Raw genomic sequence first — 15,688 nt, 5'->3', positions numbered from 1 at the left:
CATGGCAACACCCCACGGAAAGTGTATATAAATGCCCCAGAGAGGCCATGAGAGTCAGAACCTGAGCTCCTTGCTAAGCTGCAACCTCCTCTGCTAGCGCCATGGCCACCCAGCTCTGCTCTCCGATCTTCTCCTCTGGATCCATCAAAGGCCTCTGTGGCACCACAGGTGGTGTCTCTCAGGTGTCCTGTGTCCGCCCTGTGGGATCCTGCAGAGTCTCTTGCCTTCCTGGTGTTGGGGGGTCAGCCTCCTCCGTCAGGCTGGGCCTCTCCGGCCTTGGGAGTTGCTTGCCTCGTTCCTGCCCGTCCTCTGGGTTCCCCTGCTCCGACTTTACTGGGAGCGGGGGTTGGTTCTGCGAGGGCTCCTTCAACGGCAACGAGAAGGAGACCATGCATCTCCTGAACGGCCGGCTGGCCAGCTACCTGGAGAAGGTGCGCCAGCTGGAGCGGGACAACGCGGAGCTGGAGAGCCGCATCCGGGAGTGGTACAAGTCCCAGACGCCGTACATCAGACCAGACTACCAGTGCTTCTTCAAGACCATTGAGGAGCTCCAGCAGAAGGTAACTGGGACCTGGCCCTTCTCCAGCCCAGCAGCCCAAACCCTGGGAGGGGTCTGTCTCGTCCCACTACAGATGGGACTGTAGCTCTTAGGGGATTCTCTCTCCTATCAGGGCCAGCTTTTCTCTCTAGGGTCTTGGTTTCTTGGGGGACCCAGACCTCTCTGCTGCTTGTAACCTCCCCTCCAATCCAGCCATTCCTCCCCTCCCTCCGCTGTCTTAGCTATAGATAGGGCAGTCACATGCACCGAGCCCCTACTGGACACAAGCGCTGTGCCTGACAGCTTCCTATCCTTTCGCTTGTTTATCCCTCATCTTAAAGAGATGGATATTACTGGACCCAGCTAACAGATGCGGAAGTTGAATCTTAGGGAGGTGCAGCAACTTGCCCGAGATCCCATAGCCTGTTGCTGTTGGATGCAGAACCTGAATCCAGGTCGGCCTGGTTCTCTCCACTCACCCACTGGGCCACTTTGGGGCTGCGGATGTCAGGACTGAGGGCCACTGACATCCCTTTGATGCCCCTCCCAGGAATGATGCTCCTTCTACACCTGGGCTCAGGATGTTCAGGGCTGGAAATGCCAAAGGTGCTGGTGGTACTTAGAAGCATGGCATCCGAAAGTTGGGCTGTCCCCTCCCCACCTGTCCCCGCACTGCTGGGCCTTCCCCAGCTCATGGGACACCCCCTGTTCCCCAGATCCTGCTGAGCAAGGCTGACAATGCCAGGATGTTCCTGCAAATTGACAATGCCAAGCTGGCTGCTGACGACTTCCGAACCAAGTGAGTGGCCTGATCTAGGAATGTTTCTGTGCTGCTCCCTTGCCTCTGTCCCCCGCCTCTGAGAGCTGGTGAGTGGGAGTGAGGCCAGATGGAGCCGTACGTGGGAAATGTGACATCGCTCCTGGATCCCTTTCGGGTGAAGGGAAAGGACCGCAGTGCTGCTGACCCCAAATCAGCCACTGCAGCTGGTCAGCAGGGCAGTGGGCCCTGCCTGTGCATGGCTGCTTTGCTGTAGACTCAGCAGGGCTCTCTGCGTGCAGGTACGAGACGGAGCTGGGCATGCGGCAGCTGGTGGAGGCTGACACCAAGGGACTGTGCTGTACGCTGGACGAACTGGCTCTGTGCAAGGCCGACCTGGAGATGCAGGTGGAGTCCCTGAAGGAGGAGCTGATGTGTCTCAAGAAGAACCACGAGGAGGTGAGGTTGATGCCACGCACCCCCTCGATGTTTTCCATCCAGCAGGGAGCCACTGCTGACCCTTGGGTGTAAAACTATGACAACCACCTCCACAGTAACCCCAGCTGACATTTACTGATGGCCCACTGTGTGCCAGGAACTATACGAAGCACTTTGCATTTCATTCTCACTTCATGCCATTCTCACGATAATCCCAGGAGTCATATACTATTACAAGCTCCATTTTACAGATGAGAAAACTGAGGCACAGAGAGGTTAAGTCACTTGCCTAATGTCACACAGATCCCAGACTCCTGCCCATGACACTAAATCTCCATTTGGAAGGTAGTGCCTGATAATGATTCTATTTGCCTGGTGTTTGCATTGTCTCACTTTACTCTCCCAAATCCTCTGAGGAGGCAGGTAGAGGTGCACGCGGAGGCTGAAGCTCAGAGAGGTTAAGTATCCTGCTTAATGTCACACAGCTGGCAACTGAAGGAGGAGGGTTTTTACCCAGGTCAGTCGAACCCTCATCCAGCATCCTTTTCACAGCCTTATGCCATCTTGCCTCCTTTCTGCAGGAAATCAACAAACTTCGATGCCAACTTGGGGACAGGCTGAATGTGGAGGTGGATGCTGCCCCGCCAGTGGATCTCAACAAGATCCTGGATGAGATCAGATGCCAGTATGAGACCCTGGTGGAAAATAACCGCAGAGACTTGGAGGCCTGGTTCAACACCCAGGTGGGTTTGGGCCAGCCCAGGACAAGCTCCTGGGGAGGGGTCACCCTTGACAGTAGCTTCACTTGCTCTGACCATGCTCTGGGTCCTCTCATGCTTTTCAGACTGACAAGCTGAACCAGCAAGTGGTGTCCGGCTCGGAGCAGCTGCAGTGCTGCCAGAAAGAGATCATTGAGCTGGGACGCACCGTCAATGCCCTGGAAATCGAGCTGCAGGCCCAGCACAACATGGTGAGTGGCCCCTGCCTGAGTGGCTGGCCAAGCTCGTGGCAGGTACCCTGATCCACCAGCCTCGGTTATCACGGGGTGTGATCGCAAGTGGTACCCAGATACGCAGGGCTGTGGGTCTCTGGGTGGGATTCCCTCACATTGGGAGTGCTTCCTCTTTCCCACTGCAGCGGAATTCCCTGGAATCCACCCGGGTGGAGACCGAGGGCTGCTACAGCTCCCAGCTGGCTCAGATGCAGTGCCTGATCGGCAACGTGGAGGCTCAGTTGTCTGAGATCCGCTGTGACCTGGGGCGGCAGAGTCAGGAGTACAAGGTCCTCCTGGACGTCAAGGCCCGCCTGGAGTCGGAGATCGCCACCTACCGCTGCCTGCTGGAGGGAGAAAGAGTGCAGGTGAGTGGGTTCCGGAGGTCCCGGCTTGTGGAAAGGGCTCACTTGGACCCAACCCTCAGTGCCGCGGTGGAGGGCATCAGTCCTAGGGTGGTTATTGCACAGATGAAGGGGGATTAATCAAAGCACCTTCAGAGAGATTCCTTCCAGCCCTGGGCTTTGGGCTTTTGCAGGGGGACAAGTCAGCCCCATTCATGGTACTTCTCCAACCATTGTTTTTGGCTGGGAGTTTCTGGTCTTCATCCCTGCAGCCCTTGGGGATTTCAGAGGCACTGTCTGAGCCCTTTGTCATTGTCACCCACCTGTCTCACTTGACCCCTGTTTACGTTTAACGCAAATGTCAGTCCAATGGCCAATGCCAAACACCCTTGTATGATCTCATTTCCTCAAGCTGCCTGCCCGCCCTTGTGCCACGGAATGCAAGCCTGCCGTTATAGTTCCTTACATCCCAAGTGTGCCCTGCGCCCCGGCTCCCCAGATCAGCACGCAGATCTGCACCATCACGGAGGAGATCAGAGATGGGAAAGTCATTTCCAGCAGGAAGCAAGTGCAGCCGCTGTAACCAGCTGCCCAGCCCAAGGGGCAGGCCCTGGCCCACAGGAAGGAGGACACCCCTCTGGGTCCCGGCTCTAAAAGATCCCCCCTCCCTTCCCTAGAGGCACTCCCTGCTCAACAGATTTTTCTACCTAAAATACTTCTTGGACTGTATTTCTGACCTTTACTGCTTCTATGCTTTGTAAAACTAGGTTTCCCTGGAAATTTACCCAATAAAGTGTGTTCTCTTGGTAAAGCAAACTTGCCTCTGTCGATCTTCTGTGGTTAGTTACTGGGGGTGTTTGATCTGGGCTTGCTGCGAAGGTGTGGATTTTGGTTTCAGGTCTGTCTCCTCTGGTTCTGAGTGGTAAGATGTGACAGAATGATTCAAACTATTTCATAACAGGGATACCCTAGGGCCTGGACCATGAGAACAGACGCTGACCTAATCCGATGGCTGCTGGCCAATAGCCTACAGGCTTGACTCTGCCCATGGGGACCACCTGGGGCGGCCCCAGGAGAGGCAAAGGCTCCCAAGCCGTCCTCCTCGGTAGCCCTGCCTGGTCTGGTGGTTCTCTCTTCCCTTCAGTGTCTCCTCCCTTGTCTAGCTCCTGTCACCTCGCTGGCCACCTCCAGGCCTGACACTGGGGACAGTTTAGGAGAGGGGATGCCACCCAGAGAGGCAAACTCCAAGCAGCCAGCCTGGGCCAACCACTCCAGGGAGGGGAGTTGTGTGAGCTGGGAGATGCAGGTGGGAAGGTTGGGTGAACCCACATCCCTAACACTGGACACAGGGCTGAAGTGAAGGGCGGCAGGGACAGTGAAGTGGGGAAGGGGGAGGGGACAGCCAGACCTCACTGTGGAGCAGAGTTCAGAGTGCCTCAGATTCCACTGGCTGAGCCATGCTCATCTGGGCATGGCTCAGCCTGGACGCCCCTCTGATCAGAGAAGCATGGCCTGTGAGAAGTCTGAGGGCCCCATGCCTCCTTTGTCCCCCTACCTCATTCTTCAGTTGAGAATATAGGCCCAGAGAGGGCAGTGACTTGCCCCAGGCCACACAGCGGTGAGTGATGAGGATGAGGCCATTGCTCAGCTCTTCTGACTCTAACTTGGGCACTCTTCCCAGCGCACAGATTCTCTGTCTCTGTCTCTCCCCGACCCCCTTCCCTCTTTTCTCTACCTCTGGGCTCTTACTTGAGTCCAAGACCCATGGGAAAGACCTGGTTCTGTCTATGTCACCAGGTAGTTGGTGCTAAACATGAATCTTCAACCTGCTTGACAAGCCAGAGGTGCAGCAAACACATCTTGGACCTCAGGGGAAGAAGCGCTCGGGCGGGCTGGAGCAGCTGGTGCTGAGCCTGGCTGTGCACCCTAACCACATCACGTGACCTCTCTGGTCCAGCTGGTGCATCTGTAAAATGGGGGTGGGGGAGGCTCCAATGCGTGCACAGTGCCCGGAAGTGGTAGCTATGAGCGCTGGTATTAAATGAAGAGTCCCAGGGCGGAGAGTGGGGAATGGGAAAGCCCAGCAGGCGGGCCCAAGCTCTTTGCTTGGTTACACAGCAGGACGCTGGTGGGGCCAATACTGCCCTCCAGCAGCACCCTCAGAGCTGAGCCCAAAGGGCTCAACCTCAGACCTGCTTGGCTTTGGGGCAAGAGGCCGGGCAGCAGGGCCAGTCCACGTGGTCTCAGCCCTGCCCTGCCGCTCTCTGTGCTCCGCACTCCTGCTCTGGGGTCTGAGGTCTGCAGCTCCGGCTCTGGCAGAGGTTCAGAAGAGAGGTGGGAGGCCGGGCATGCGCAGAGCGCACCACACCCCAGGGTGCCCCTCCATAGAAATAGGCAGGGGCTGGGCAGTGGGCTGAGCCTCTGTTCTGGCCACTGTTCCAGCTGCCTGGCTCCTGCGTGGAAACAGCAGACGGTGGTGCAGGCTTGTGACCTGACAATCAGGCTGTCAGCTCCTCGAACCACGCGGTGTGTTCCCTGTTTATGTGCGTTCTACAGCTTGCCGAGTGCATTCACAGTCTCAGCACATGCATTCAAACAGCCTGTGTGTGGTAGGTGCTTTATTTATGCAGCTTTCTCTACCTTTTTATCCAGTTGTTCAGAGCATCTGTGTTGGTTAAGGAACCCCTGCTCTTTTTTTTTTTTAACATCTTTATTGGAGTATAATTGCTTTACAATCTTGTGTTAGTTTCTGTTGTATAACAAAGTGAATCAGCTATATGCACACGTATATCCCCGTATCCCCTCCCTCTTGCATCTCCCTCCCACCATCCCTATCCCACCCCTCTAGGTGGTCGCAAAGCACTGAGCTGATCTCCCTGTGCTATACAGCTGCTTCCCACTAGCTAACCATTTCACATTTGGTAGTGTATATATGTCAATGTCACTCTCTCTCTTCGACCCAGCTTACCCTTCCCCCCCGTGTCCTCAAGTCCATTCTCTACGTCTCTGTCTTTATTCCTGTCCTGCCTGTGGGTTCATCAGAACCATTTTTATTTTCTTAGATTCCATATATATATGTCAGCATATGGTATTTGTTTTTCTCTTTCTAATTTACTTTACTCTGTATGACAGACTCTAGGTCCATCCACCTCACTACAAATAACTCAATTTCGTTTCTTTTTGTGGCTGAGTAATATTCCATTGTATATATGTGCCACATCTTCTTTATCCATTCATCTGTCGATGGACACTTAGGTTGCTTCCATGTCCTGGCTATTGTAAATAGAGCGGCAATGAGCATTGTGGTACATGACTCTTTTTGAATTATGGTTTTCTCAGGGTATATGCCCAGTAGTGGGATTGCTGGGTCATATGGTAGCTCTATTTTTAGTTTTTAAAGGAACCTCCATACTGTTCTCCACAGTGGCTGTATCAACTTACATTCCCACCAACAGTGCAAGAGGGTTCCCTTTTCTCCACACCCTCTCCAACATTTATTGTTTCTAGATATTTTGATAATGGCCATTCTGACCGGTGTGGGGTGGTACCTCCTGTAGTTTTGATTTGCATTTCTCTAATGAATAGTGATGTTGAGCATCCTTTCATGTGTTTGTTGGCCATCTGTATATCTTCTTTGGAGAAATGTCTCTTTAGGTCTTCTGCCCATTTTGGATTGGGTTGTTAGTTTTTTTGATATTGAGCTGCACGAGCTGCCTGTATATTTTGGAGATTAATCCTTTGTCAGTTGCTTCGTTGGCAAATATTTTCTCCTATTCTGAGGGTTGTCTTTGCGTCTTCTTTATGGTTTCCTTTGCTGTGCAAAAGCTTTGAAGTTTCATTAGAGGAGATTTCCTGGCAAGAAAGGGAGCGGGGATGTGTCCCTCGAGGCTCTGCTGTATCTGGGGTGACCAGCTGTCCCATTTTGCCCAGGACTGAGGGGTTCCCCGGTATATGGGGCTTTATCACTGAAACCAGAATATGGGGAAACCGGGATAGTTGGTCACCATGGCCCTATTTCCCTGGCCATTCTAGAGTCTTCTGTGTCTCCCTAGGTGCGAGGCCCCCAGCTTCCTGCAACAACCAGGCTTGCTCGTCGATCTCCCAGGAGCCAGCCCGAGGCCTCCTCTACTCCCTTGGGCTCATCAAAGGAGACTATGCTGGAGAAAGTCAAGACGGTGGCTGGGGGCTTCCCTGGTGGCACAGTGGTTGGGAGTCTGCCTGCCAATGCAGGGGACACGGGTTTGCGCCCTGGTCTGGGAGGATCCCACATGCCGCGGAGCAACTGGGCCCGTGAGCCACAGCTACTGAGCCTGCGCGTCTGGAGCCTGTGCTCCGCAACAAGAGAGGCTGCGATAGTGAGAAGCCCGTGCACCGCGATGAAGAGTGGCCCCCGCTTGCCACAACTAGAGAAAGCCCTCGCACAGAAACGAAGACCCAACACAGCCATAAATAATAATAATAATAATAATAATAATAATATCACCCTTGATTTAAAAAAAAAAAAAAGATGGTGGCTGGACTCCCACACTTCTTAGCCAGGCGGCTGAGGGCTGGGTGCTGACCACAGGCCCCTTTGAAGCACAGATGGGGACTTGGTCCTCCCGGAGACACAGGGGGGCGCAGATGAGTCTCGACGTAGCCACCGGTCCAACGGGGCTCCGTTTTTACGAGGCCGGGAGATGTTCACGGGAAGCTAAGTAACAGGTTAATGAGGGGCTCTGATAGAAAGTGGTATTAACTTTGATGAGGAGAAAACACTTTGTAAAGGCCAACACCCACCGGGGCAGAGATATAAACTCGGGGTGAGGAGCTGCCTCTCTGCACTGGGGGCATCTGGTCTCGGAGATTGATCCCTTGTGCCGCCGAAGCCATGGCTTCCAAATGCCTCAAGGCCAGCTTCTTGTCGGGGCCTCTCAAGGTCCCGGGAGGGGCCGGTGGGGACTCGGTTCGCGTGTCCACGATGTACTCCAGCAGCTCCTGCAAGCTCCCCGGCCCGTCCCGGGGGGGCCTGGAGTCTCTCTGCCCGCTCAGCTGGGCTGGGCAGGAGCGGCTGCAGGGCTGCCAGCTGTCTCCCCTCCGGAGGCTTTGCCAGCAGCTACAGCATGGAGGGGGAGGGGGCTGGGTCCGGGAGGGCATCCTTACCGGCAACGGGAAGGAGACCATGCGGTTCCCGAACGACCGGCTGGCCAGCTACCTGGAGAAGGTGCGGCAGCCGAAGCGGGACAGCGCGGAGCTGGAGAGCCGCATCCGGGAGCGGAGCCAGCAACAAGATCCCCTTGTGTGCCCCGACTACCAGTCCCGCTTCCGGACCATCGAGGAGCTCCAGCAGAAGGTGAGGGGTTCAGAGTAGGAGCCTGGTGCTAGCAGCACTGGCCTGGCAACCCTGCTCCCACGGGACACTTCAGAGGTCACAAAGCCTGGTCACATGGGTGGCCTATTTGCTCCTCTCAATAATCTTATGAGGGAGGTATCATGAGGCCATTTTACAGATAAGAACACTGAGGCTCGGGCTGGTTATTCAAGGTGACCCAGGGGGCCGTTAGCGGAGCCAGAGCTTGAATACAGGCTCTATGAATTAACCGGTCGTGAGAACTTCAGTACCACAAGCCACCTCTCTGAGTTTTAATTTTTTTTTTTTTTTTTTTTTTTAAGGGGAGGGGATCAGGGTTGATGTGTTTGGTGCAGACCAGGTCTCCTATAACTAACTCAGGGAAGGGAGAGCCTGTCAGAAGTTTCCTTCTTGCCCAGCCCGCATTCCCAGAAAGTCCTAGCTGACTCCTGAGAGGGACCATTTGTGTCCAGGGAATGACAGAGTATGCTCTTGGTAATAACCTGCCGTGAACCCCCTGTAGTCCTGGGAGATAGGAAGACAGGAGGAAACCGCCGTGCCAGGCCTTTCCTGCAGCATTTCTCTCTCTCTAACCCAGGTGAGAGATGCTCTGCATTGGTAGGGACCTTAGGGGTCACCTGCTCTGATCCCTACAGCATGCCCGTAAGGCTCCACGGAGTCTCAGTGCCAAGAGCCCAGGGATGGGTGACCCTCTTCCTTCAGAGGCAGCCTGCACCAGCTTTGGGGAGCTCCTGCCAGAAGAATGCCCTTTCTCTCACTGAAGTCACTTCTTTATTTCCCCTGACCCTGTGCACCAAGGCAGAGAATGCCAGGCTGGTGGTGCAGATGGACAACGCCAAGCTGGCTGCAGATGACTTAGGACCAAGTGAGTTGTCCCACTCGCTCATTGGTTGGGGGCTGGTAGAGCTGGACATGGGTGGTGCTCAGACTTTTGGTTATCGAGTCCCTGAGGCACAAGGCAGGACACACAGCACCAGGCCAGTCTGGGGTGGGATCTGACTTAGATATAAAAAGGAAAAGCAGCTTTAGGCGCCCTGTTATGCGCCTGCCAGGTACGAGATGGAGGTGTCCATACGGCAGCTGGTGGAGTCAGACATGAATGGCCTGTGTAGGATCCTGGTTGATCTGACCCTGTGCAAGGCTGACCTGGAGGCCCAGATGGAGTCCCTAAAGGAGGAGCTGCTTAGCCTCAAGAAGAACCATGAGGGGGTGGGCATGGGGGGCAGGTAAACATGGGGTCACGTGAGCATGGGGGAGGGGGATGAGTGAGTCAGTCCTCTGGGAAAGTTAGTGCTGACCCTGGTCTGTGCCACAGGAAGTGAATTCGCGGTGCTGCCAGCTTGGTGATAGACTCAATGCCGAGGTGGACGCTGCCCCCTGTGGACCTGAACTGTGCTCTGGATGAGATGAGGTGCCAGTGCGAGGCCCTGGTGGAGAAGAACCACTGGGATGCTGACGACTGGTTCAACAGCCAGGTGGGTACATTGAAACAGTCAGTGTGACAGAGACATAGAATGGGTCACAAGAGTGACCTTGAGGCTGTGAGTCAGGAAGCCTGAGTTTGGGTCCCAGCTCTGTTTTGACCTCCCTGTGCACCTTGGGCAGGTTGCTGTCCTGAAAGCAACAGTTTCCCCAAGGGTGAAATGAATGGGGTAGACTGGGTGATCTGGACCTGGCCCATGATCCTAAGTGGCCTCTGTCGATCTCTCAAGCTGAGTCCCCAGTGTCCCTGTGTGTGTATGTTTCAGACCGAGGAGCTGAACCAGCAGATGGTGTCCAGCTTGGAGCAGCTGCAGTCCTGCTGGGCAGAGATCACTGAGCTCAAATGCATGGTCAATGCCCTGGAGATCCAGCTGCAGGCCCAGCACAGCATGGTGAGCCCGATGCTGGCTTGGGGCTGCTGCTGGACCAAGCTTAGCAGTCCAGCCTCTATTGCTGACCACATGGCAGGTTCCAGAAGGTCAAGTTCTTGAGTGTCAGGGATTTTCTGTGCAGAGAAGAGGGAATAAGGGCCCAGCCCCCATTCACCAATGTCCCAGGGGTAAAGGACAGGAGACCTGTAGCACCAGCATGTCCTGGTAGCAGCAGCTCCTGTATTCGTGTGAGCAGATTCATTCTGGACAATTATCAGTGACTCAGAGATTTCATTAATAGGGGAGCTCCTCTTCATAGATCAGGAGGCTACAGGGGCTAATTGGCTCATCTCAGATGAGCTATCTGGCTGTGGTTCATCCACGCTCAGAGTGACTCTCTGAGCTCCCGTTCCTGGATTCTGAGGCCTCACTGAGACTCAGATGGATCAGGCGTGACCTCCTCGCTCCTCCTCTGACATCTAACCTTTTTCCTCCCTATACAGTCCTTGCCCTCCCAGAGAGATGCTTTAGAACCCACCCTGGCAGAGATGGAGGCCCGCTACAGCGCCCAGCTGGCCCAGATGCAGCGCCTGATCACCAACGTGGAGGCCCAGCTGGTGGAGATCCGCTGTGACCTGGAGCGGCAGAGCCACGAGTACCGGGTGCTGCTGGATGTCCGGGCCTGGCTGGAGTGTGAGATCAACACACACCGGGGGCTGCTGGAGAGCGAGGACTCCGAGTGAGGATCCCTGCACGCTCTCTCATCTTCTGAATACGATCTACAAAGTTCTGGGGATACAGCATGGTGCCTGGGAAGAGCCCAGCATTTGGAATCAGGAGCCTTGGGTTTTAGTTCAGGTCTTGTTATACATTTATCGTGCAACCCTGGCAAGTCCCTTTTCCCTCTGGGCCTGTGTTTCCCCGTTGGTAAAATGAGGGGGCAGGACTAGCGTATTTTTTCTTTTCTTCTTCATTCATTAACAAAAAAAATTTATTAAATTAATTCTTGAATGTAATTGATTATTCATATGTATTTCACGTTTAGTTAAATCAATATTTAGAGTTTTCATCATTATGACTTCATTGTATTTTTCACAGCCGAACGACATGATATATCATAATTACTTCTTTCTTTGACAACCGTCACTGAACTCAAGTGCGTGTGCCCGACGCACAGGGAGGCGAAACAAACCAACGCATTGGCGTCTGGAGCAGAGAAAGGCTTATTGCAGGGCCCAGCAAGGAGAACGGGTGGCCCATGCCCCCAAACCCCGAACTCCAGGACGAGGGGGATTTTTAAGGTGCTCCGGGTTATTGAAAACAGCAACTGGAAAATTATAGTCTTCTGGCCTTTTTTTTCTCCTAGGCTCCCCTGTAACCCGTGTGCCCCTGAGCACTCGCCCTCCAAGTCATGCGTCCCCTGTCTTCCTGTGGCTTCCTGTGGGCCTGGTGCAGCCCGCACCACCTGTAGCCCCCGCCCCATTTGTGTGCCCTGCCTGCGGGGCCGGTTCTGAGAGTGGCTAGTCCAGTAAGCCAAGGCCATTATCTCCAGGGCTCGGACTTGGCCTCAAATCAACCGTAATCCTAAAGCCCAATCCCCTGTCTTTGTGCAGAGCCCAGGCCTAGGCCTGGCCCTGAGAAGGCTTCCACACCTTCACCTTTCTCAAAGCCTGTCACTAAGGCTGGCCAACCCTGAAGCCCTCAGCTGCTCATCATTTCAATGGAGGTCAGGGTCTCTGTTCTCAGGCTGCCTCCTGGGCCAGGTTTTCCTTCTGGGTGCTGTTTTGGTGGGGTCTGAAATGCAGCAGAAGGCTCCTGTTGGAGGAACAATAAAGAGCGTTTGCTCTGGTTCTCCATGCCTAACCAGCTCTGTTCTGATATTGTTGGTTTGCGTCTCTGCTGGGTGAGGAGGGGTGACTCTTGGGCAGATGAATGGGGGAGGTTGGACCATGTATGACCCTGAGGATGACAGGGTCCCTGTGCCCCTAGTTGGGGTGGTTAGAGGTCTACAGTGTAGCATTTAGCTCAGCTTTCCTGATTAAGACCGTTCTCCAAGATTCCAGTGTTGTGACAGGTGACAGGTGACCAGACCCCTACTACTACCCTCTTAGTATATATGGTCGCTCTGGGGCCCCAGGAGAGGATGATGAATGCTGAGATCGGTATAATGTGAAGCATTTTAGGCCACTTCATTAGCCTCATGCCTGTGGTCCTTGTAAGAGAAACAGTACGGAATCCCACACCCAGGGGACTCCATAAAAGTCCCATGCTTTTAGAAGCGTGATATCTTCAACCTCTTCACACAGCCCTTCCAGTTCAGCAAACCCCCTTAAAACCCACAGCCCATCCAAAGGAGGAGATGGGAGAGTGAGCCCGCCACTGTGACTTCCACCCACAGTCCAGACAGTCTTGTTCTTAAGAGACCCATCATGTTCTCATGTGCTCTTGACCTCTGATGAGGTGCATGGTGCCTTTGGGTCCCAAGGCATTTCCGCATGGAAGTGGGAGCTCCCAGCATCTCGGACCAAAGACTCACTTGTGCCCAGAATGTCCCTCCTCGACAGACCAGGCAAATGACAAAAGCCCCACCAATCCCAATGGGAAATGGAGAAGGATGAAGGGAAAACTCTGAGATAGAAAGGAAGACAGGTTGTCCCTAGATGGCCATATGCTCGTCATGAGATGCCAAGAGCACAGCTAAGGAGCTTCAGCGACGTCAAGAGAGTGTGACAGTGCTCCAGGTGGAGAACAGATGGTGAAAGATGCTGACCAGGTAGTCCTGAGACCCCCAACCCTTAAGAGCACCCAGTAGAGTTCACCTTGATTCAGTTTTAGAATCCTCCCCTTTCCCACCCCCCGTAAAGGAAGGCCTGGAGTTTTGGTTTCTCCCAGCACCCTCACTCCTGGTGCCCGGCACCACCTCAGCTCCCATCTTCTTGGAACCCCTTGGTCCTAAAGAAGATGATGGTCTCTCTCAGGATCATTCAGTTCACTCAGCAAACTTTTACTAAGTGCCTCCCTGGGCCAGGCAGTGTGTCAGGTGCCAGGGGTGGGATTGACCCTTGTCTGAGGGAAGCCTTGGGATGGGACAGGAAGGATGTCCACTCACTGCCTCTCTCCTGTCCTACCTCAGTGGTGGAAGGAGGCCAGCTAAAGGGGGTCGTGGCCTTAGTGTAATGAACATGGGCTCCGCATGTGGTCAGCCTGAGCTGGGTTCAAATCCTAGCCCCAGCGTTTACTGCTTATGGGAGCTTTAACAGGCGGTAGTCCCTTTGGGAGTCTCAGTTTCCTCATCAGTGAAATAGAGAACAGGACACTTGCCATGCTGTAAGGTCCCTGGTGCTTTGCCGAGCACACGCTTAGCATCTGAAAACTGGTAACTATCATTAGCTCCATTCCAGCAGGACGCCAGGATTGCTCTGAGGATGGGCATCCACCTTTTCCTTGCCCCACTTTCATTTCTGGCTTCCTTCTGATTTAGACCCGCAGAGCTAATTCCTTAAAGGCTGAAGAGATCCTGTCCTCTGAAAAAACAATGAAATGGAAATTACACTTAGAAAAAAGATATATATGCTCCTATCACCCAGTGGTTCTCAAACCCACCTGGAGGACTTGTTAAACACGGATGGCTAGGTCCCACCCTCAGAGTCCCTGATTCAGCTGGTCTGGGATGGACCTGAGAAACCGCTTTTCTAACGTGTTCCTGAGTGATGTTGACGCTGTTGGTCAGGAGGCCACGCTGTGAGAACCACCACTACACGTTATTACAATAATGAGTGTAGGCAGACCTCATTTTCTCGTGCTTTTCTTTATTGTGCTTCACAGACACCGCGTGTTTTACAAATTGAAGGTTTGTGGCAACCCTACATTGAACAAGTCTATTGACGCCATTTTTCCAATAGCATTTGCTCACTGCGTATCTCTGTGTCACATTTTGGTAATTCTCACAAACGTTCTCATGATTATTATATTCGTGACGGTGATCTGTGATCAGTGATCTTTGATGTTACTGCTACGACTTTCTGAAGTCTCAGATGATGATTAGCATTTTTTAGCAAGAAAGTATTTTTTAATTAAATTCTGTACATGTTTAAAAAAATTTTATTTACTTATTTTTTTAACATCTTCATTGGAGTATAATTGCTTTACAATGGTGTGTTAGTTTCTGCTGTATAACAAAGTGAATCAGTTATACATATACATATGTTCCCATATCTCTTCCCTCTTGCGTCTCCCTCCCTCCCACCCTCCCTATCCCACCCCTCTAGGTGGTCACAAAGCTCCGAGTTGATCTCCCTGTGCTATGCGGCTGCTTCCCACTAGCTAGCTATTTTACGTTTGGTACTGTATATATGTCCATGCCACTCTCTCACTTTGCCCCAGCTTACCCTTCCCCCTCACCGTATCCTCAAGTCCATTCTCTAGTAGGTCTGCATCTTTATTCCCGTCTTGCCCCTAGGTTCTTCTGACCATTTTTTTCTTTTTTTTTTTAGATTCCATATATATGTGTTAGCATACCATATTTGTTTTTCTCTTTCTGACTCTGTATGACAGTCTCTAGGTCCATCCACCTCACTACAAATAACTCAGTTTCATCCCTTTTTATGGCTGAGTAATATTCCATTGTATATATGTGCCACATCTTCTTTATCCATTCATCTGTTGATGGACACTTAGGTTGCTTCCATGTCCTGGCTATTGTAAATAGAGCTGCAATGAACATTTTAAATTCTGTACATTTTTAAAAGACATAATGCTACTGAATACTTAGTAGACTACAGCACAGTGTAGACATAACTTTTATATGTACTGGGAAACCTAAAAATTTGTGTGACTCGCTTTAGTGCAATATTTGCTTGATTGCCACAGTCTGGAACTGAACCTGCAATATCTCCAAGGTGTAATTATATATTTTTAGGGTAAGGATTAAATGGGCAATTTAATGCCAAGCATCCAGCACAGTACCTGGTACTTGTACACGTTCAAAAAGTGCTGGTGCTGATTCTGAAGGCTGGTCTGATGAGTCTCACTCCATGTGGTTGGTGTTTGCATCACCCGTCCTTCTGTCCTCTCTAAACAGTTAATACAGACAAAAGAACTGGAATTTATGGTTATTGCAGGAAATCAAACTGAGAGAAGATTTAATCTAACGCTTTCAATTTGCAGGAGGGAACTGAAGCCCAGAGAGGTAGAGTGACTTTCCCAAGGTCACACAGCTAGTTAGAAGGTAGCATCTCTATTTTGACTTTTCTTAAGCAACACATTTCAGGGAATAGGACTGGGCGGCATTTTTCCTTCCATGCCCCTTCACCAACTCTTCTAGAAATATATGAAAAAGAAGAAAAGTACTTATACTTCAATATTATATTGAGAAGATGTGTAAATAAAAAGTGGCTATATAACACACCCATAGTAAA

General features: G+C 52.4%; 2 protein-coding genes across 2 annotated transcripts; both read left to right on the top strand.

Moving 5' to 3' along the window:
* Nucleotides 1-71: 71 nt before the first annotated feature.
* On the top strand, nucleotides 72-3,884 carry KRT36 (keratin 36). The gene is made up of 7 exons (XM_060133182.1): nucleotides 72-560; nucleotides 1,255-1,337; nucleotides 1,598-1,754; nucleotides 2,315-2,476; nucleotides 2,578-2,703; nucleotides 2,871-3,092; nucleotides 3,481-3,884. The coding sequence occupies exons 1-7, from the start codon at nucleotides 102-104 to the stop codon at nucleotides 3,649-3,651; spliced, it is 1,380 nt and encodes a 459-aa protein (XP_059989165.1). The 5' UTR covers nucleotides 72-101; the 3' UTR covers nucleotides 3,652-3,884.
* Nucleotides 3,885-7,938: 4,054 nt separating this feature from the next.
* On the top strand, nucleotides 7,939-11,785 carry KRT35 (keratin 35). Its single transcript, XM_060133183.1, is given in 10 exon segments — nucleotides 7,939-8,067; nucleotides 8,069-8,173; nucleotides 8,176-8,407; nucleotides 9,182-9,287; nucleotides 9,471-9,627; nucleotides 9,734-9,789; nucleotides 9,791-9,893; nucleotides 10,167-10,292; nucleotides 10,790-11,010; nucleotides 11,638-11,785. Coding segments are annotated over 10 exon segments (1,383 nt in total).
* The last annotated feature ends 3,903 nt before the right edge of the window (nucleotides 11,786-15,688 follow it).

Source organism: Lagenorhynchus albirostris, chromosome 20 (genome assembly GCF_949774975.1).
Source record: "Lagenorhynchus albirostris chromosome 20, mLagAlb1.1, whole genome shotgun sequence".
NCBI classification, from domain to species: domain Eukaryota; kingdom Metazoa; phylum Chordata; class Mammalia; order Artiodactyla; family Delphinidae; genus Lagenorhynchus; species Lagenorhynchus albirostris.
The sequence above is the reverse complement of the archived record's forward strand: the minus strand, read 5'-3'. Positions and strand labels throughout refer to the sequence as shown.